The following is a 23,181-nucleotide window of genomic DNA, read 5'->3' as shown; positions in this document are numbered from 1 at the left end:
AAGTTGAGTTGTCTGCTTTCTGCTCAAGTTGTCAGTGGTGTTGAATAATGCATGTCATAGGGGGGTTGCCTTCCACTGCTATGGTTACAGTCGCTAGCCTTGGTGCTGAAGCAGAGGAACCACAGTAAAGGAAATTAATTCACAGTGTAAACTTAACGCTTAATCAGAAATTTTTCCATGATAAACATGCGTTTATTGTGTAAACAAGTTTACAGAAATAAAGGGCATCCAAACAGTTTCACAGAATTTCTGTAGCATATTTACTGTGGCACACATATAACTTCATAAATTTATAATTGAAGTTGTGTGAAGCACCCTTGTTTTCAGCATGCCGATCAAAAGCACCAATATTGAACCAGTTCTGGCATAACTGAGGTCAGGGAGAGTTTTGCCAGAGGAAAGTAAAGGGTCAGCATTTGCTGAAAAGCTCCTGAGATGTGGTAAATCTGGTTGCTGTTAAACTAATATTCAACAATTAATAAGGTTCATTATTAATCCTGTGGACTGAAAATCTATAACCTATTTCATTCTCCTGGTTTGCTTTCACGAAACATACCTCCTTTGCAATTTATACAAATGCAAAGTGAAAACTGAAGTTTTGGCAGATTGCAAGTGGTTTGGTTCCATTATTGCAACTGAAAAGACTCTTCCATGTGAACCACAGATTGTGTAGATGAGGCAAAAACTTAAAGAACAATTTTGCCACCAAACGTTCCAATAGCGTATTTGAATTTATGAAGACGGAGTTTGTACATACGTGCTCATGTCTGTTTATATAGCCGCCTTAGAAATCTGTTAAATCATACTTGTTACTGTATTCTTATATGCTTAGTATTTTTATAGTCTTATGATAACCTTAATGCAAGCTGTTGAACAGTGAAACTGTTTTCATCTTCAATCCCAATTCGTACACTCTTAGATGGGAGAGGTAATATATAAGAAGCCTAGTATAGTTCTTTTAGAAGATTTATGGTGATGCTGAATTAGCTGATCATAAACAATCTGGTGAACCCCTAAGGGTCCCTTCATTTTCCACTGCAGCCGCATTAACATGTCTTCTCTTATTGGTGTCATATACCATGTTTTAATTAGTATCTATGAATTCAGAGTTGTACACTAGAAACAAAACCTTTAAAGGATCACCTGTTCCAGGTTTCCCAAGCCCTTTTCACAGGTGCTTGGGATTGTTAATGCTACTGCGTGCTCTGAAATCTTCAGCAGAATTTCATTATAACCTGCCTTTAGAAAAAAAGAAGTTAATATTGTAGTCATTAATCCCAATCCCAGTGTAATAGCATCAAATTTTATATCATACCTATCTAAAATGTACATTTTATATTGAGCAGAAGTTTGCAGGGGAATCCTTGGTAAAGAAGCTTAGGAATGGATGGAAAACTTACCTGAAGGACACTTCTCTCCCCTTCTCCTGGAAGGGGCAGCTGCAGGAAAATATGGTGGGTGATTCTGTAGTGAAGGGAGTCTGGCCTTTTTACTGTCCACAGTAATCTTGCATCTTACAAAGGTTCCATGTTAAGGTGGAAGTATGAAGATTAGACTGCTGTTATTGGGGCCAAATGAGGCCCTTCGTTACTCCTAGAATTGAACAAGCTACTAATAAGTATGAAAAATGCTGTTATAAAATGCACATCATTTATGTATAGAGCTGAACATAGCTGCATATCACTGTAAGAGACATTCTCACAACAGTATCTCTCTCTCTCTCTCTCTCACTCTGTGTGTGTGTGTGTGTGTGTGAGAGAGAGAGAGAGAGAGAGAGAGAGAGAGAGAGAGTGTTTGGAGGTAAGATCCTAACTAGGATCAGCATTCTTCAACCTATGCTTAGCACATGCATGAAGCAAGCCAAATTAGGAAGAGTTAATAACAGTGAGAACATCTGATGAACCTTTCTGTTATTGTATTTCAGTATTTTAATTCATATGTATCCCCTGCCCCTCCCAGGTATATACCACCCAGGAGCAAAAGTTGTCTAGTTCATCTGGTAAGTGAAAAAGAAAACACGCATACATTATAGAAATATAAGTGAGAAAATAAAATCCAAAAATGAATAAAACCTGGAGCAAAATAATAACACCCATACAACAGTTCCAGAAAGTACTAAAATATTTAATAGTTGGAAAATAAGAAAGGGTCTTTGGCTGGTGCTGAAAAAGGAGTAAACATATGCATGTATGTGTGCAATAAAGCCAAACTTATTTGTACAAGACAAATGCATATGAAGAGAGACTTGAAACTAAGCAAATCTGTACAGCTCAGTTACCGCAGATAATTCCAGCTCATGAAATCTTTTTTGTTCACATGAGCCGTCCAGATTTGCCAGAGCCTCCAAAATCTCTTAAAAATACCCCTCTGAGGTTGTGGAAGTATAGTCCCGGCAAAGACGTGTGTTTGCCTGCATGCAGAAAAAGTGCTATAGGGTTCAGATGTGTACAGCAAAAAGCTTTTATCTTCATCTGAAAGGTGGAATTCATCATTTCTGTACTGTGATGCTACTTGCAGCTGCCTCTCTTTGTAAATCCAAAAGGGTAATCTTGAAAGTTTAGGTTTCTTTTTAACTTGGCCTACATTCCACACAACTCCCCTGACCTGACATTGACAAGGTTTTCTGAGGAAGGCATGTCAGGCATATGTTGCTCACTGAAACCTGCTGATGTGCATGGTGGGACAGCATCTTCATTTCTCTTCCAAATTTCCCTCCAGTGTGAACATAAATTTGTGACAGTGAACATCAGTTGCATCATAATTTTTGAGTTCAAGGTTTTAAGTTTATATTTGCTATAGGTGACTCTCTTGTAGAAAGGCAGAAAAATAGTATATACCTACTTGGCAGAAAGTTTTATTGAAATCAACAGGACTGTGGTGCCAGAACATCAGCCTATTCAGACCTAAGTGCCGGGGAGAGCTTGAATAATGGAACAGATATATAAATCTATCCCAGTATGTTGTTTGCAGACACTTCATCTATAAATGTGGCTTTTCTAAAGATAAAATAAGAAGGTATTGAGGTCTGTTCATGGAGGACTGTTTTTGACTACATGTTAGGGCATAGCACAAGTAAAGAAATCCAAAGGTGTTCTTCAGCTTGCAGAAGACACAGCTTGAGCACTTCAGTAGGGGCTACCTGCTGTAGTTGGGCATGAATTCTCTTACTAGTATAAGCATTTATGAGTGATAGCGGCTATTTCCAAAACACTTGTGGTTCTTTGGATCCAGCCCAATCTGTCTGGTTGCATACTAATTTATGATAAAATAACTTTTATTTGTTTTTTTTATTCTGTTACAGAGGAATTTATTTTAATTTATTTTATCTTTTAGAAAATGAATTTGAAGGAAAATTGGTGAATCCAACCCAGTGGATTTGGTAGACTTGGAGAACAGAGTCTGGACCAAAGAACAATTATCCTGCTAAACGATTTCAGGTACAATTAACCCATATATTATTAAGATTGTTGGACCATTTCCTGATGTGCTTTTCCCATGCTTGCTTTTGCTAACCACATTATATTATTTGTTTGGTGTTTGGCAACTTCTAAGATACAGTTAAGTTGCATTGTGTTGCATGTGCTTTTAAAATGGCAATTCATGCTATAAAAAATCCATGCGCTACTAAATTAGAGAATACATTTATTGTTCTCAGCATTACCTAGATACAAAATGGCATTTTTCTATGATCTAATCATCCAAACATATATTCAGATTTAGAGATTTATTTCAAAATGTGAGTAATAGCAGAAGAAGAAAATCACTGTGGAAATAAACCCGGCTGTCTTTCTCTATATACTCAGCAGTAGTGAAATTTTGAATTACCTCCTCTTTAAGGGAAATCTCAGGCTATAGACAGATCTGCAATTTTCATGAGGTGTCAGAAGAACAAATCACTCAACAACCTAAATATAGAAATGTGTGAAAATAACACACAAATGAACTTGGAAGCTTGTGTTTATGGTGCATATTTATATTTTTCCTGGGTGCTCCCCAGGCTTTTAAAAAATAACTCATGTAGTCTGCCCCACTCAGTTTTTACATCTTTGGACTTGCGAGGAGTTTTCTCACCCTCATTGTATTCATGTTGAATTTGGTTGTATAGTTTTCTTTTGTATCTTTATATTTGTTTATTGCAAACCATCCACAGAATGTTACATTTTGGGACAGCAAATAGATATTGTGTAATAGACTATAAACTATAAACTTGGAGTTTGACCCAGGGAAATAGTTTCACTGCTGGAAATCAAGCTTCATGGAGTTACAGGACCCTACAGAACAGGGTGGAAGGTAGCATGGTAGGCTCCAAAATCCCCTCCATGAGCACACATGCACCAGTTGGATTTCTTAATTCTTAATTAAGCATCTTAATTAAACACATGCATCTTAATTATTCCATCTATTCTTGTATGTATTAATAAGAGGATGTAGCACCTACAAAGAAAATGCAAGTGTTTTAAATAAAAAAGACTTGAGAGCAATTTTTTAAAAGCAAATAGAATGACATTGCTATTCCTTCTGTTTTTATCAATGCAGTTTCACATCTGAAATGCAATCCAGAAAAGATGCTGTTATTATTATTATTATTATTATTATTATTATTATTATTATTATTATTAAAATAAACAGAATCTAAGTACTACCTGAGCTTAACCTAATTCTCACCCCCACCACTGGATCCCATATACATTGCGATGCAGATAGTTGTGTGCAGATGGACTGCCCACTCAAATACATGGATCTTTTGATATGTATCTTTACTTATGTGCACTGACCATAACATTTGGTTTGGACCCCAATTCAGTGCTTCAGAGAATGCTCAACACTGGTCCAAGCTGCTTCATTTCATACATGGTAAGCTTAAGAGGCCTTTACTATTTTCCTCTAGTAGATACTTGTCTTCAGTGTCTTTTAAACATCTGGAGCACTTAATTATTTGCTTCAGAGAGGCCTGCTTTCACTTGTGCTGCTTTGTACGGGTCCTACTTTGCCAGAAAAGCCCCAGGTCCCACCATAGCATCCTGCTTCAGCTCAGGATTCAGAATTTGCCTGAATCCAACAAAGCCCCCTACAGACTTTGCTATGCATTTAGAGCTTGCTATGTTCGCGTGGGTTGTGGAACTTGGTGTATAATTCTCATTCATGAGCAATAAATTTTCTTAGTTTTGTATACCAAAGGTAACTAATATTACCCACTGTTCCTTTAGAAACTTTTCAGGTTCTGTAATCTTTCATTGGTATATGTGGTCTTAGGTCGGTTTTTTTGCTTTTTTAATGACATTGCTCTGCAGTGGTGAACTAACTGAGAGTTATAGGGTTCTTTTTATATTCTACCAACAAATAATGAATCTGTTGAGAACTCTTGCTGCTCCAGTTAGAATATGACATAAACATGGATGGAAATGAAAAGCTATATTTTGACCAACAGAGGCAGCTCTTAGTGTTTGTGTGTGGTGGATTATTAAAAAAAGAAGCTTTCTTTGGGGAATTCTTTTCTAATTTATTTCCCACGATTTAGTACTTTAAATCTCCCAGAAAATAAAAATAAGTAGAATGAGTTGACCAAATCAGAATTCGTTTACAATCGCAATAATTTTTCAGAATGTTTGTCAAAATACTTTTAAGCCTTTCAATACAGATAAGCATTTGTGTTAATTCTGAAATACTAGCTCTACTTTACAATGTTTTCCAAACAACATTTTCCGTTTTTAAGAGTAGCTAAACATACCTGAGTTTAGCTGTTGTATATTGTGCTAAAATGAACCCCTTGCCCCAAAGAGAAAAACAAAATTAGTAAACATAATCTTGGAAAAATGAATCCAGTAATGTAAAAAGATTTCCATCTATTCACCTATCACCCTGATTCTTACCTCACTTGCTTGGAAGTAAATTCTTTCAATTTCAGTTGAATTTAAACTGTATAGACCAATATTCTTGGCTCACTTCTTTTCTTCATTCTGTTCTAAGTGCAAAACATTTGTGTTGCTGTTCATTTGTACCTTCTTTTACTGGAAATGAAGACTTCCATTAATAGCTCTTGGGTGTCTGAATTTTTGCTTGTGCACATGGGAGTTTGGATTGTGTTGCTGTGGATTGCAATGTTAGTGAATATTTCTACTCACTATTTAGAGAGGAAGAGAGTGCCTTGCAGTGAAGTAACCTTTTTACAACTATGAAACCAGTTATATATTGTGGGTGGCAAGTATTTGATTGGAAGAAGTAGTTGGTTTCAAACTCAGTTTATCTTGGTTATCTTTGGATGCAAAGTGCATCAAGAGGATAATTTAAACCATGGACTAACGTAGACCATTAATGGAATAAAGGATTATGGAAAAGTGGACATGCCACTCATGGTTCATCCAAAACTCATTCCAATGCCTCCAGTCCCAATGTTATGCATTCTGGAGCCTGGAAGGTGGGAACTAGGGTGAAAGAGTTGACTCAGCTGTGTGGCCAGGAGGAGGGGAGCTTTATAGGGCTGCATCAGCGATTTAAGGGCATGTGTTGACTATTATTATTATTAGCCACTTAATTGCCCAGGTGCTTTCTAAACAGTTAACGGGTATAAAACCAATTACGAAAAAATATAAACACACTTAATTAAAATACACAATAATTTTTTTTTTAATCTCTGTTTGATAGAATATTCATAGAAGGTCAAGTCCAGTGCAAAACGTCATAGGTTTACTCCCAATAGAAAGCAGGTGTCACCATGGATGTGCATCCCAATGGATGCACGTTTCAATCAACGTTGTTAAAACTCTTTTATTTCCCATGTCATAATGATTCAAATCCCATCAGGTGTGTCTTCTTCAGCCTACACCAACCAGGTGCCTAGATGTTTTGGACTGCAACTCCCATCAGCCTAGGCCAGGGGATCTGTCAGTACCAGTCAGCATGTGCTGAGTGGGACTGATAGGAACTGTAGTCCAAAATATCAGAATAGTCAAGACTGTTCTGAAGATTTGAAGTACTGAGTATGCATGTGGCCATTCCAGTACTGTTATAATGCTGAGCATTTGTGCTAGTTAGACATTCTGTAGAGGGGTCTCATTTCCAATTAATCTTAGAAGTGTATATCTATGTGAAATATACTAAAGTCCTTCCGTCACACAGTATCATGATTGCTGTACACTTGAACATAGAATGGCAAAGTTAAGGAAGGAAATTCATGCATACAGCATTGCTTCTTAACAAGCTGCTAAAGAAAGGTAAAGAGACCCCTGACCATTAGGTCCAGTCGTGGCCGACTCTGGGGTTGCGGCGCTCATCTCGCTTTATTGGCCGAGGGAGCCGGCGTACAGCTTCCAGGTCATGTTCCAGCATGACTAAGCCGCTTCTGGCGAACCAGAGCAGCACACAGAAATGCCATTTACCTTCCCGCTGGAGCGGTACCTATTTATCTACTTGCACGTGCATTCGAACTGCTAGGTTGGTAGGAGCTGGGACCGAACAACGGGAGCTCACCCCGTTGTGGGGATTCGAACCTCCGACCTTCTGATCGGCAAGTCCTAGCCTCTGTGGTTTAACCCACAGCGCCACCTGCGTCCCTAACAAACTGCTAGAGAGGAACAATTCTTGATATCTGTTTTTGGACCTTGTTGTTTGAATCTAAAGACTATATATCTGGCTTTCACATGATGTATTTCAGCAAGAAGGGATGTACGTACGAACAAAAAATGTTTGAGAGGTCAGGTGGCCCCATGGGATATATGTTCTGTTTACAAACCTAGCAAATCATGGGCTTAGACATCAGTTTTGCAGAGACTCCAAGGGACAGACTAGATGACTCATAAGAGGATGCCTCTGGCTCAGATGAGTCACTGCTGAAATATTTATATGACTTGCTCTCAGAATGGTCCAAGTTTGCAGCCTACAGAACTGGAGCTTCTGCTTCATTCTCTCCATGACTCCTTTGTAGGACACGACAAACTGAATTTCTTCAGAAAATAGTCTTCCAAGGCTATTAGTTGCCCATGTTGCTTCTTAAGAGTAGATATTTTATTATTGTGGCACTGAATTTCTTTGTGCATATAATATATAGAATAAGCTCTTATTCTGAAAACATATACTGTATATACAGTCTTAATTGCTACTGGCTGATTTGAATATATTCAATAGCACCAGATCTGTCACAGCCTACCATTCTATCCAGTATGTAGCTTTGCTTACTCAGTCTCTTGACCTGTACATTAAGGCAAATATTATGAATGTTGTGAAGTTGGTTTATGCCTTCTGGTGGTTCTGTCATTGCAAGAATGAGGCTACAGGGTATCAGGCAGAGGGCCTTCTTGGTAGTCGTGCTGACCCTGTGGAAAGTCCTCATGTCAGATGTCAACAAAATAAACAACTATCTGACTTTTAGAAGACATCTGAAGGCAGCTCTGTATAGGGAAGTTTTTAATGTTTGATGTATTACTATGGTTTTATAATTTATTGGAAGCTGCTCAGAGTGGCTGAGACAACCCAGTCAGATGGGCGTCATATGAATAATGTATTATTATTATTATTATTATTATTATTATTATTATTATTATTATTATTATTGGCTTACTTGAGTTAATCATTGGCTCCTGATTATCAAGCTTATGTTGGTAGTGATTTTTCTTGTGTGTTTTTTTGGTGTGTGTGTGTTTTTTGAAAAAAAAGTTCTGATGGCTTATTCTTTCAGTGGAAGTTCTGGTATAAGTTGAGCTCCTTTCTTAATAACTGCTGAGACTATGATATAAGTGCACCCATTCTACTGTTACAGCTTGCAAGAGCAATTGAAGACATTCATGGTGAGCTGTATCTGAGATTAAATCTGTCCTTCAAGAGGGAAGGTCTTATATGAGAACTCTTAGGTACTCTGAAGGAAAAAATCTATACTAACAGTTCCATATCATTATCATGATGCTCTAAGCTTAGGCACATGGAGATAGAAATGTGGTCTTGAAGCTTGGGGGCCCCTGGCCAGCAGCATGTTGACACCATTGTCACAACATATGGACTGGCAGCCCAGCTGTTACCAAGCCAAGGTCCTTGTGTTGATTTGTAAAGCCCTGGACAACTTAGGTGTAGGTTATATCCCAGCTCGATTACAGAGATGTATAACCATTATAAACTGATAGTTTTTATGAATAGTGGTATATAATTTTTTTTAGAAATAAAATGAAAAATAAATAAGTAGCAGGAAATGTATTCGTTATTTATATTTATTTATAAGATTTCTTATTCATGCTTAATCTTAAGGTCCTAGGCCATGTTACAACAATATATTATACAAGTATAAAAAGATAAAACTGAAAAGATATTTGAAAATGGCTGTCATATCTCCTCTCAGCCTCCTCTTTTCCAGCCTAAAAATACCCAGCTCCTTCAACCATTCCTCATAAGGCTTGGTTTCCAGACCTTTGATCATCTTTGTTTCCCTCTTCTGCACACATTCCAGCTTGTCAATATCCTTATAAAATTGTGGTACCCAGAACTGGACACAGTACTCCAGGTATACATATAAAGGTGGCTGCAGACATACCACAAAGATGGCAGGTTTATATTAGTCACTGACCATATACACTATTTTTTAAAGTAGGATTTTTTAAAAAAAGAAATGTTAGTAGTATTAATATATTTATGTATTTCTGTCACTGAATTATTCCTTCACTTTTCTCCCACTACTCTTCTCAGAGTCTCCTGCTCTACCCTTCCTTCCTTCCTTTCCATTTTCCTGATTCCCCCCCCCCCATGTAATCTTTGGAAGTATACACCTTACGTACAGCATGTATAGAAAACTAAATGCAGGTTTCCTGAAAAGGAAGTACAGTATTATATAAATCAGCACTACAGCAGGGAAAGAGACCCTACACTCTCTTTCCTCGTGGTATATTGTGGTTTCAGAAATGAGGCACCAGGCTCTTAAAAATTATTGTTCACAGACAACATCTCAGCACCCTTAGCTACTCTGGCTGTTTCAATCTCATGAGACCGTCAGCTGTGATTGATCACACAGACTCTGCTGATGTCAGCGGGCTAAAGAGAGCAGTTATGTTCTATCAGGGCAGGGTCAGACAACACACCAATAGGAATTAGAAGAAGGAAATGTTTCTAGTGCTTTCAGAAAGACATAGCTTTTAGCCCACCAGCAAACATGATCCTTAAATCATTTTTAAAATCTTGTAGGTTAAAAAATCAAATTAAACTCTTCTCTCTTGATGGCTATGGAATGTCCTTGCTGCACAGAAAGCCATAGATGTAAATCTGTGTGTTTTGAGGGAAGTATACAATTCTAAGGATATATATTTTTTAAAGAAAGCTGTTGCTGCTGATACGGTTGGCAATTTGCACAGTAGACATTAATTAAAACACTTCTCAGCAAGCAAAATAACACTTCTTAGCTTTATTAAGTGTATGTTAGAGGAAATTATTGCTTCTCATATGTTTTCTCAGCCACTGTTTCTATTTTGTTCTTTGGAAGTGAAATAGCCATATGCAGGAGAATATAAGTAGTTGCTGTATCTCCCTAGCTAGTACTGTGAAATATTCTAAGACAGAAAAAAATGGGTGTCTGTCCTGTTCTTTCTTCTGAGTTATGTGTATGATTCTGCAACTTACATATTTCCACAGGATTTATGAAAATTTCCTTGTAATGTGGCACACCACAGAGATTCTGCTCCTTTGAAACAGCTGAAATACCAACTTTCTGCCGCTGCAGATTTTCTGCCCTCTCCATTGTTGTGAAATGATATGGTGATCCTACTCAAATCCCATATTTGGAATTATTTAAGATATAGGAGCCCTGTTCCTCTCTCACATTTGATCACTCTGGTTACATATTTTCTCTGTAAGAGATTAAAGTTCCTTCAGTTGGGATGGCCAATAGATTAAGAGAATCCAAAGGTTATAAACAGGCCCAACCAAATGATGAGACAGCCGTGTGGATTACCTCAAACCTAGAAAATGTTTTCTCTTTAAGAATCAATGCAATAATCGGCCAAAAAAATGGTTCGCCAGGTCCTTGGGACTATGGATCTGGATCTTGCTCATCCTTTTGCTTGTATTAACAAACCTATTGTTTATTTTTGACAATCTCAACTGAAAAGGCAGCAGCAGTACTTTGAAAGATGGTAACCTCCAAAAGCTCACTGAAATAAAACTGGGACATATATGGGGTTTTTATGCTACAATATTATTCTCAGCATATGTAGATTTTTTTCAGTGCCCTTGTTAATTTAATGAACTGCGTTGTGAGCCTAAATGAAATTCTGGAAAGAAATTTGGCTGGTCTAAGCCAGCTGATAAAATTAACTAATTCCGTGTTACAAATCAAGCTAAAATTGTTGCCATAGCTGAGAAACAAATCTCTGGTTCTGCCTTGAGCTGTCAGTGAGATTTAGATCTATTTGAGGTCAGAATTTTGCCTTTGGGCAGCTGCATGTCTTAGGGGACAAGGAACTGCCTCCTTCATTGCATGACCCACATAACAGTCTCTGTTGCTCTCATATTGCCAGCCCAGGTCTGTTTCTTCCTAATCCTGGAGAGTAAGGAAAGGACACTGGAGGAAAGATGGCAGAAAGAACTTAAGGTGTTTGCTTCTCAGAATACAAATTCTCAAGTAGCATTATGATTTTAACATCCTAAAAGGGTTGGTCCTCTTTTTCTGCATGATTAAAATTCTGCGCAGAGGGAGAAAAATACAGGATGGATTCAAAATACCCATCAATACTGTACCTCCTCCTGTAGATTCATGCAGCATTATGATTCATAACCTGTAGTTATACTTCTGACAAATCCACAGCTAAATAGCTTTCTGTATTGTATTTCCAAGTGGAGAATCCATTTATTTATATACAAAGCAGCCTTAGATAATGTTAAAGCATCAGCTTACAGAGAACGTGTTTCAGTACCGTCCTCTGCAGCACTTTGCGGGTCTCTACACTTTTATAGGGCGCATCCTCCCTTTCTTGGAAGGAAATAACATCTCCAAACTTTCTGTGTTATATAAGCCAGGAGTGGCTAGCCTGTGGCCCTCCAGATGCTACTGGATGTTGCTACCGTTGTTCATGGCTATTGGGCATGTTGGTTCAGACTGATGGGCTTTGTAGTCCAACATATGGAAGGCCACAGGCAAGCCACCTCTGAAGCAGTGGGTTTAATCCAGCAGAGTCATTATATGAGCTGAACGACTTCACTTGGAGACCAGAACTCGTTCCCTTTGCCCCCACCCCCACTTGTCTGGTTATAGGATTAATTCTGCTGTGCCGCATTATATCAAATCTTCCTTGTATTTCATTTGCTCATTCTCATCTGAAAAACAAGAGAGGACCAGAAAATAATGCCTAACTTTCCAAATGTTATCGCAGGATCTAGAAAGCCATTTACTGTGATTAAGAGTGATGAGCCTTATCCTGCTTCCCTTACTCCTGTGGGAAAGACCACATTGATTTTCACATTAATCAGTGCCAGGGAATGCTTGACAATCTGCACAAGATCATCCTTGTGGTATGTGTGCTTCCAAAATGCCTGCTGATAGATTTTTTGCCTCCAGTTGGTCGTGTGAGCTTGGAAGGCTTTCGAGTTTGCCCTGCCCTGCCCAATGCATACGTGACTGACATACCAAATAAACGGCAACGGCAGAAAATGAAATTAAATAACAACAATAAAACCAATTTGTTTTTGCCTTTTCTCACAGAGATTGAATCAGTTGTGCTTTGCTGGAGATGTTTACCATGCAACACATGCCTTTCCTCTGCTCATTTACATGCACTTATGTAAACTTTTTCAAGGCAATTAATCTTTTTTAGTCTGATCAGGAAGGAAGGATTCCCCAGTGTGATCTGGAGTCAGGCATTGACTGCTGTGTTGTGAAGGGCAGGCCAGCCTTTGTTAACTAAATAACAGCTGTGGTTCTTTATGCAGTACTTGAAAATACACAAAATATATTATTGTATTTACTTTTCGCTGCAAATATGCAAGCCGCTTAATTTCAGGAAGTCCATGAGCTGTTTTATGCCTTTGTAAAGATGTACTGGGGTCCATAATCGTCATGCATCTGGTTTATAAGGTTTTGAAGAAATAAAGCTTAGTATTTTTGCAGCTCATCAGATACTAAAATAATAGACCAACATACCTTTTGCATTTCCCAGAGATGAAGTCTGTAGATCTTTTATCTTTTAGGATATTAATTGATATTACAACATTGGTTTGCATGCATATTTCAGAGTCTGGCCCTAAAGAAGAGGTATGGCATATAACAGTTTGCCCTGAGAGAGACTGTGTAGGTAACATGAAGTTAAGGGAAGTTTCCTCCAAGTCTCTGCCATATCTACAATCATAGCACACACTGGGGTACCATAAGAGAAATGGCCGTTCTTGGATTAGAATGCTTCTACACAGAAGTGTGAGAGTGAGAGAGATGCCCGAGAGCTTTCCATGTTATAGTTTTAAGTAAGGGGTCTAGGAAAAAAAGTGTCCACTGTATTGCTACCGAGTTGGCTTGTGTTTGGGAAAACCTGTGTCCTATTCTACTCCGCTGCCCTCATTCAGCCTTCCTCTTATATAACTGTCTTTATGCCCTATGGGAAACTACTAGTCATATCCCAGAATGCATTTCTCATGCTTAAGCAATTACTAGTAGTAGCAACATATGTGGGTCTCCCTGTCTTTGTCTCCATGATCATGATATGGCAGCCCAGATGTATACAGAAAGAAGAAATAACAACAACAACAACAACAACAACAACAATAATACCTTTATTGTCAATGTACAACCTGTGAAATCTGTGAAAGCACTTAAGGTGCACATCATGGGGCAAAGTGATATTTAAAACATGGCGTGGTGAGTCCGTGGTACCTTTTTACCCTTGCAGTTTAAACTTGCAATCTGCAACTACCTGCAAGTGGAATGTGGGTGTGATTTACCTTGCTGCTGGTAATCTCCAGATTGTAAAAACTGGGTCGCTCTCTGGGTTTTCCGCTCAGGCATAGGGTACAGTACCAAAGCTGAAAGTGTGAATCACTTTTTTTTTTTTTACTTTGGTTGATAAGCTAAATTTCAAAGGAAATGGTGGTCATTGTCCAGTGAAGGACAAAAATCAGAAGGGGTCTGTTCAGTGATAGGTGAGTGGTCACGAATAACCTTCGATTTATTCCTTCCTTTTTGTCATGATTCATATCCCTTCACTTGTTTTTATTCAGTATCTATCTTTAACACTCATGTCCTCCAGTGTCCCAAATTCCGTTCTTTGGGAAACTAGTTCATTGTTTAAATAAAAAATTGTGCATGTAACTATATACTTCGTATGGTATATACTGGATGTGTGTCTGTAATCCTAACCAGATATCTGATGGTTAAAACCACACCTATAAATCATTTCACTGCATTAACCTTTTCTTAGTATGGTTGTATAATGGCAGTCCAACATGCATGGCTTTACTATACAAGTAGAGACTGAGCAAGTTTTATCAAATTACACAGGTGAAATGGCAGTTCTATGAAATCTATGCACTGCAATAATCCAGCAGAACATGTAATTTGCTTCCTAGTGACATCTAAAGCCTATTTCATGTCATCCCTGTTTCCTGCCTACACAGAAAGCATGTGTGTGAGTGTGTGCTTTCTGTGGAGCTAAAGTGTAACATGAAGCAGCCCTTAGATGTCACTCAGGCCACTTGAGTAAAGCAGACTGTATTGCACATTGCCACTAGATAGTAAACTGAATATTCTGCTATATTGCAACCATGGCAACAGTACTATATTTTTTTAAAAAATCAAGGACAGTAGTTGTGGTGAAGAAATATAGACTCCTGATTTATATTCAAATATAAATTAGGAATTGCTTCTTTTCTTTCTGGATGCAAGTGAATTATTCACAGTCAGAATATGTTGGAATCAGTATGAGAAACAACCAAAAACCCAGAGATTTAGGTCCTGTTCAGCATAGAATCAGTGAAATAATGCCATATATTTACTGGAACAAGCTCATCTCTTTAAACAGAAGTGTGAATATTGATGATAAAAGACTATGGCTTTTGTGAGGATTGTACTAATAAGTATTGTGATACTACCAGAGAGACTGGGGGTTTTCTTCTTCTCATTATTACATTCATTTTCTGATGTCTTCTTGGAAAACATTGGAAAAGAGATGTAAAAGATAATAAACCTGTTCACTTTGTCAAAGAAGAAGCTACAGATTAATTTCGAAAATCTCTTAAAAGGAAATGTTAGTAGTAGAAAACAAATGGGTGTGCTATCAAGCTGCAATTATTGGCTGTGAGCCCTTAGCTGAAACATCTTAGCCCAAGTAGCTCAAGTTACAACACTCTTGACTAGTTGTTGTTGTTTTGCAGTATCTACCATGGGTAGAATGAAGAGAAACTGAGTTGGATCCAAAATCTCAAGTGTGGAATTCAACTCACAAAAAGGGAATTCTTGGGACTGCCTGAAAATATGCTTTGGGGTGTGGTGTGGTGGGGGTAAGGACCCTTCAGAACAGCGCAAGATAATCAAAACCATGGCGGGAAGCCTTCACTTTTGGATTATCTTTTTGACAGTGGAACACCCATAAAATTATTATCCTCCTACCAAAGCTGATAGGATGTGAATGTGTAAGGCAAACAGTTCACCAAATCTTGTTAGTAAAAATAATAAAAGGGGGGAGTTGAATTGTATTCAATATCTAAATTGTGCTTTATTTTATGTACATTCCTTTTTTAAAACCCTTTTGAGACTTCAAGAAGATAGGAAGAAGCTTGAAAAGATTACAATTACATACACAAAACGTGTCCAAGCAATACAAAGTGCAAATACAGTAGTAGTAGTAGCTCGGATTGCCTTAATAACATCAAATGACTGAATACCACATTCATTAGTTTCCATGCTCGGTAAGCTTCTTTTGCAGTAGATTGCCCGATTTTTGTGTTTTTATTTTGTGTATTTTTTATATTTTTGTTTGTACTGGCTAGGTTGGAAATTGGAAGGAATTTGGTGATTCTCGTCTTATATGTCACACTCACCCTAGAAGGTGGTTCTAGGAGAACGTTTCTTCACCTCATGCAATTTATTATGTGAGGTGCTGCAATGTTCCTTTCTGTTCTTTGTGTGCTTAAACATCTATGGAACATCTACCAAGAGAGGTTGTCCAGAGATTTGGATTGAGGTGCTATCCGTATGGTGTCGGTGGTGGGCTAAATGAGGAAAATCAACTGAATCTCAGACCAGACAGATGGTGGGCAGTTAATGGTAGATCATTTGTACTCAGCTCCCCTTAAAAAGGTGTGCTTTTTGATCTAGTGATTCTCCTGGATTTCCAGCTGTTACTGTATCTTTTTTATTAGAGTTGCCAGTAAAATTAAATACATTTTTGTCTATATTAAGTTTTAAATATGCATAAATCTACATATGAAGAAAATAATGATTTCAAGTGGGAAATGTCATTTTAAATGCCATTTAAATTTAGACAGGGGTGGGGCAGGGAGAAGAGAGATAGAGAGACAATTTTTCAGAATCTTAGAGCATTAAACAATGGGGGGAAACATAGGGTTATATTTAGCTGATGTTGTTGCCAAGAATTTGTTCTTTCTGAAGGCTAACTAGACCAATGATTTAGTCTCTGTTAAACAAAAAACCCTCAGCACTATACTCCCCCTGTAAATACAGAAACTTTGCACCTTCCCTAATAAAGCATCTGCCTCCTGAGTTCTTGTTTTGTATGTTCAGCTTTGTCTGCCTCCAAGCGGGGACTGGCAGGGGTTAAGGCAAGGGAGACTTTAAAAGACTGAGGTGTAGTATCTTCCTTCCAATATTAGCCAACACTTCTAGGTCACTCTGAGACTTTTGTGGGAGAAAGAACTCATAAACTGAATAAACAATACTTGCTTCTAACAATAGATGCAACTGCCTCTGCAGGGGAAAAAAGACCCCAGCAAATAATGTAAAGGTAGATGTGTTTAGAGGTTTTCCCAACCATAGTCAGCCACCCCACCCCACCCCAAATTGCACTTAAATAGTGCCTACTTGCTAAATTACTGAGGCTGATTACTGGCAACATGGCAGTCAAGTGTGCCTGGCTTTTCAGATTTGCTTCCACCTCCCTCCTTCTCCACCAACCAGAAATTTCAGGGTCCACCATTCATGACAGACTATTTTCAAACAGGCAAAGTGCTTTCCATCCCACCAAGTCCCAGTAGCATCACTTCCATCTAGGTCATAGCTGTCAACTTTTCCCTTTTCTTGCGAGGAATCCTATTCGGAATAAGGGGATTTCCCTTTTTAAAAAGGAAACGTTGACAGCCATGAGCTAGGTTGGAAGAGGAGATTGATTGATTTATTGAGTGAGTGAGTGAGTGATTGACTGATTGTACTTTTAGACCAGGTGTCATTGTGTAGGACCCTGGGGTGATGTGCAAATGACAATAGGAGGCACAGCACCTTAGAAATACAGCTGGGTTGTGTTGGCCAAGATGCAAAGCCTTGGAAATGCAAGTGGGCTTATGTGTCTGTGTGCAAGGGAAACTCACTCAATTTACTGGGCTCTTACTTTTTTTTCAATGCAAAAAGGTGGAAAGGGGGGGGGGAGGAATCAATGGATAGGGTAGATTAAATTGATGACTGCTGTTGCTCCCTAGTCCCTACCAATGGAGGAGTGATGCAGTCACATTTTTTTTTAATATGCACTGACATACTTGCTCGTTCACGCTAAGCCACAGTTTGGCATAGCATGATGTGTGAACCAAGCCAGTGGTTCCATCAGCCTCTAGGATGGGGACATATACCAACTGCATTATGTTAGGCTAGCTAGGGAATCATCACCATGAAACTTGCTCCACAGAGAGCTTTTGTTGTTTAGATTGGTTATAAATCATTTGGGGTGAGGGGCATGGGTTTTGTTCCCTGCATCAGTGATATTTTATCAGAATCTGCTATAATGTATTTGAAATTCTTATTTATACTGTTTTGGTTCCATCATATTTTATTGTGTCATGTGGTTTGGAGCTTGTGGTTTTATTTGTTGCTGCCTTTATGGAGATTAGCCAGGAAGGATAGAAATTGGGGAAATATACTTTGTTGCTTTGGAGGAAAGCGCAGGAGATGATCAATAGGCTACGTTCCATTATTAGTTTACTGTTCACTCTGAAGATCCTTTCTGAACATTCCTGCTTGTTATTATTGTTTTGTTGGCATTCGAAGTTCTCTGATTGTGTTTGCAATATTGTGATGGTTTTGACCATACTATAGAACTTGACTATGTATCTAAAAAGATACCTTAGCCCAAGTCCTTAGAATTTTTTTTAAAAATAACAACAACAACAACAACTACAACTACAGAGAATCTCCATAGATGTATAAGCATAAGAATGGTCTTAATTCAATTAAAAATATATGGAAGCGGCTGTGGCATTGAAAGCCATGTAAGACACTGGAAGCTGTGAAAATTGGCTCCACAAGCAGTTAGCTCATGCAGCAAGAGATGAGCTGAAATGCAGAAGCCAATTAGCAATAAAACCTTTACGCAGAGTTAAGCTGCAGGCATTGGGGTAGCCAACCAGGAGATGGAGAGTATATGCAAATGAGTCCTCTTTCTCAGACCACATGAACTAATTCTACTTTTCCCCCCCTCTGTAAAATATCCTGCAGCCTCTGCCTTACCATTTATAATGTTATATAGTTAACAGTATAGCATGGAAGCTGGTAAAGAAATGTTCATAGCCTCACCTTTTTGAGAATGCATGCCAGACTGTACAGTTAGGAATCTAGGGGAAAGCAAGAGAACTCTGCTCACCAGTGTAAAATCAGATAAGATAATTTATTGGAATGAGAGTGCAGTTGCTGTGCATTTCCAACAGAGTGTTTTGCATAGTGCTTGTTATGTTTTGGGCTCACCTAACCCAGGGGAAAGAGATATAAACACATCACTCCCAAGTGGATGAGCAATGCTCACCTGAATGGGTCCTGACTTATCTGAATGTGTTTCTGATTCAGTGGGAGGTAACACCACTTGTTCTGTGCTGTTCTGCCTTCTGCTGTGGCTCCTTTTGCTCTTGATTACTACGATTGCCTGAGTTAGTGGGGCATGGTTGTCATGGGTCTGAGTGGATACTCACCTTTTAAGTGCCACCTGAAACATACAGAAAAAAAATATCAGGCCGTTAAGCTCAACCTAAACAAAAACAGACAAACTGTGCATTAATTATTATTTCTGCATCAGAAAACTTAATTCGAACCTTATTTGAAAGTCTCTTTTGCACCTGAACCTTGAATAGAACCTTGAATAGAAAATGCCACCTCAGAATAAGGGTTCAACCACAAGCACACATCCTGATATCAAGAAGTGGTGATATGATGACTCCAACCCATAGGCACATAAAATATGGAGGATTCTTTCCCAGTTTGGTTTGTCTCTGTTTGGTCATAGTCTGCTCTGTCTTTAAAGGACTGGAAAGCAGCAGGGTTGCTGTTCTCTTGGTTAAGGGTGCAATCCATGCTGATTAAGAAGTACAAATTTATAACATGCTACAAATATGCCTGTTTTGCTTTGTGCATCCTTCCAAGTACTATACAGGACTGTTGCCTTGGCTGTAGACCTGTTACCCTTCTTAACCTGCTGACCCAAAACTGAACTAGTTCTGGGCTTGTGCTGAACTACTTAGTGAATCTTTGTTGACTTAAACCAAGACCAAACATGAACAGTTTCAGTCACAGCAGCTGCAACCCAAGACTTCAATGGTTTGGTTCCAAGATTTTGGCCTGGAAGATGGATGTGCTGGCATACGCTAAGGCCCATCTCCATTAGAATTAAGGCAGTGTGACCATTATGCAAAGGTTGGTTAAATGACGGAAATTAACGCGGCTTTTCCTGCACCTCATTTTAATGCTTCCATTTGTACAGCAGTAAAAAAAATCTCCTGCATTCTCAATGGTTATTCATGCAGATGACCCAGCCTAATTATCTGTATCAGACTTGGTGAGTCAGTGTCATGATCCACTTGCCAAAAGTTGTAGAAACAGGAAGAAGAAATAGGGAGATTTAATAGATAACTATTTTGAGAAGTTCTTGTTTTTCTTTTTAAGTGCCTGCCCCCATCATATTTAAGATTTTTTGTTCACTTGACTTTGTGAGCCAGCGTGGTGTAGTGGTTAAGAGCAGTGGACTCGTAATCTGGTGAACCGGGTCCGCGTCTCCGCTCCTCCACATGCAGCTGCTGGGTGACCTCTCAGCCCCACTCACCTCACAGAGTGTTTGTTGTGGGGGAGGAAGGGAAAGGAGAATGTTAGCCGCTTTGAGACTCATTTGGGTAGTGATAAAGCGGGATATCAAATCCAAACTCCTCCTCCTCCTCCTCTTCTTCTTCTTCTTCTTCTTGTACACTACAAACAATCAAGAAAATAATAAACTCCTACAGAAGGGATATAACCCCCACCTCCCCAAAGTTGTGAAAAAAATTCCTTCCATTCCCTGTTTCACTATTACAGCTTTGAGATCTCTTTCTAAATCTCATCAGAATGCCAATATGGCTTTCTCTTACTCCTTTATTTCATTTTTAAATGTTCTGAGCTATAGGCCAATAATCAACTAGTTCACTAGAGTATTTAGAAAAATGCAGTATAATCTGTTGTAGTGCTCCCTGCCCCCCTGCCCAAGCCAGGACTGTGGGTTAATAGTTGAGCTCTCAGAATTCCTTGTTCATAAACCATTCTTTTCATTTTCTTTCAAATGCTAGCTATTTAACATTTTCTTCTGCTTCATGACTCTCAGTGTGGCCTTCTTATTTTTGGAGCAGAAGAGGTAACTCTCTTGCAGGCAAATCTCTGATATTTATAAATCTCATCAAATGCTGCCAGGAACTCATGTAGCTAGGAAAGACCATTTAGGGAATTCCCATTGCATGGCAAGCAGTTTGAATAAGTCTTCATTAGCTCAGCTATTTACTGACCCTCAGCAAATTCACGGACAGTTTTAGAATTGCAACACAGTCCTGAACATTATTCTGCTTACACATAGGTTAGTGGAGCAAATTGGTCTTTCAGTGACACAGTTACTTGAGGAATGGGGTTCTTATTGAACTATTTCCATATATCATCAAATGCCAATAATACACCAGGAACTCCAGGAGGTCTGATCCTGATTGACCATTGCTTTTACTAAGATGCATAAAGCTGTACAGTGTACTGTAACCAGGGGCGGCTTTGCATTAGCAGAAAGTTCTCCTGGTTAAGAGCATTAGAAGAATCTGGCTGGATCAGGCCTAAAGTTAATCTATTCCAATTAGCCAGATGCCTATAGGAGGGCAATAGTGCTCAGCAACTGGTATTCAGCGACATATAACACAGTTGGGACTAGCAGACATTGGTAGCCTTATAGTCCGTGAATTTGTCTAATTTTTTAAAGCCACCCAACTTAGTAGACACCACTACATTCTGTGAAAGCAAATTGTGTGTCAAGGCCCCAAGCCAGCCCCCCCATAAGAGATAAATTCACACTGACACAGAATTTGGGTTTAAGGTTAATGGGCAAATTTTAGGCCACAACTTTATTGTTTACAGCAAATGTGAGCGGTATTGGCTTAGAGACTATATCTGACTCCTGCCCACCTTGCAGGGAGTCATGAAAGGGTAAATCACCAAAAGAGGTAGCCACATCGGGGAAACCCGCCTGCAGCTCTTCTCGATGTTCCCAGAGGCCTGGCATGGCCCTAGCCCCTCAAGCGGACTTTGGACAAGATCCAGGCCCCGGATTCCTTTAACGGAATACCCCTGGACATGGAGGGGAAGGCAATGGCCAACCTCCCCCCCCCCATCAATAAGCCAATGCCTAACCACCAAACCTTACATAGTTGTGACAATTGCTAAGAGGTAGGCGAAAACCAAGTGGCCAGTGCCAATCTGCCAAATGGAAAAATTCCTACCCGGCCCCCAGTCCAAGACAGGTGACCAACCAAAGTCCAAAGCAAGGCCAGATGACACCTAAAATAAAAGGGCGGGTGGGCGGCGTGAAGCAGGTGCAGAGCACACGACGCGCTGTTGCTTATATACCCCGCACGATCACCCCACTCAAAGTGATTGGCCAAGGAGGCCTGGGGTGATCATGGTGCCACCACAGCATGGAAGGTCTCACTCCACGCACACCGGGGGTGGGGTGGGGTGGAGCTGTGTTGAGGGCCTGCCCACAACCAGGACCATCTTTTAAGATGACCCAACTTGCATAGTTCAGCTGTCTGCTGTGTGAAGAAGTGGTTTATTTTGTCAACATTTCCCATCCACAGTAAAGATGTATTTGTGCTGTATTGTCTCCTCCCTCGGTTACAACTTGCCCATCATACAGAAGTTCCAGAAACCAGAGATCCTTTCTAGGCATGCACATGGGTATTTGCTTAACTGTTCAAGCACATATTTTTTAAAAAAATTAACGTTCTGTTGGAATTGCGCAACAACAAACGCCTACCAAAGTAAGAGTTTCAGACATGTTTCATAAGAGAGCAAAGTGGTCATTAAATAATAATAATAATAATAATAATAATAATAATAATAATAATACATGTCTCTTTTAATTTACCAGTTGTGTACATAGCAGCAATGTTTTTTTAAAAAATTCTACATGTGTCACACCCAGCGCTGTCTGTTATCACTACCATTTGCTCAATTCCTCAGATTCCCTTCCTCCCCACATCTTCTGCTGTGATGAAAGATGCAAATAATTCATCCAGCTTTTCTGCAAACTCTTTTCCCTTCTTTAGCAGACTTTTGACTGCCTTGTCGTCCAAAGGTCCAGCCATATCCCTAGCTGGTTTCCTGCTTTTAATAGATTTTTAAAGCATTTTTCTTAACCTACCCAGGCTCCTGGTTTCATGGTTTCTCAGCATGCCTAGGCTTAAATGTGTGTGACACCAACCTTTGAAATGTGTGACACAAATCTCGCTCAGGAGAAGCAACAGCCCCAATTTTTCAAGAAAAGTAGTACGAAGTAATGCAAAATTCAGTTGGCTAACTTTCAGTTACTTTTTCCTTCTTTAATAAACCTGCCTTCATGTCAATAATTTATTATAATGAGCAGGGCAAGAGACCTATACAAGACAGAGAGAAATTCTTTTCACATGGTGCTGGTCTCCTGCAAGTAACTCTGACTTGTCATGGAAAACTTTCCTACTCATCTCTTATCAAATCCCTGTCTCCACTGGGCATGAAGGATGGTGAGGTAGCAGATTACTTAT

At 39.1% G+C, this 23,181-nt stretch overlaps 2 protein-coding genes across 18 annotated transcripts in view; one reads left to right on the top strand and one right to left on the bottom strand.

The window, feature by feature from the left end:
- TRAPPC12 (trafficking protein particle complex subunit 12) overlaps window positions 1–23,181 on the bottom strand; it is a 647,809-nt gene that overhangs the window by 439,395 nt on the left and 185,233 nt on the right. The gene's annotated exons all lie outside the window — the stretch shown is intronic.
- MYT1L (myelin transcription factor 1 like) overlaps window positions 1–23,181 on the top strand; it is a 282,351-nt gene that overhangs the window by 95,906 nt on the left and 163,264 nt on the right. For 14 of the 17 annotated variants that reach the window (XM_083729979.1, XM_083729970.1, XM_083729985.1 and 11 more), the window contains exons 2-3: window positions 3,334–3,437; window positions 4,805–4,854. In XM_083729979.1, coding sequence (XP_083586105.1) covers window positions 4,816–4,854 — 39 coding nt within the window. In that variant the 5' untranslated portion in view covers window positions 3,334–3,437; window positions 4,805–4,815. Of the gene's footprint in view, window positions 1–1,980; window positions 2,000–3,333; window positions 3,438–4,804; window positions 4,855–23,181 lie in introns of those variants that run through there. The other 3 variants (XM_083729982.1, XM_083729975.1, XM_083729980.1) reach the window with 2 other exon arrangements.

The sequence above is a fragment of the Podarcis gaigeae genome (genome assembly GCF_964106915.1).
Source record: "Podarcis gaigeae genome assembly, chromosome: 3".
Classification (NCBI taxonomy): domain Eukaryota; kingdom Metazoa; phylum Chordata; class Lepidosauria; order Squamata; family Lacertidae; genus Podarcis; species Podarcis gaigeae.
This window is presented reverse-complemented; position numbering and strand designations above follow the sequence as displayed.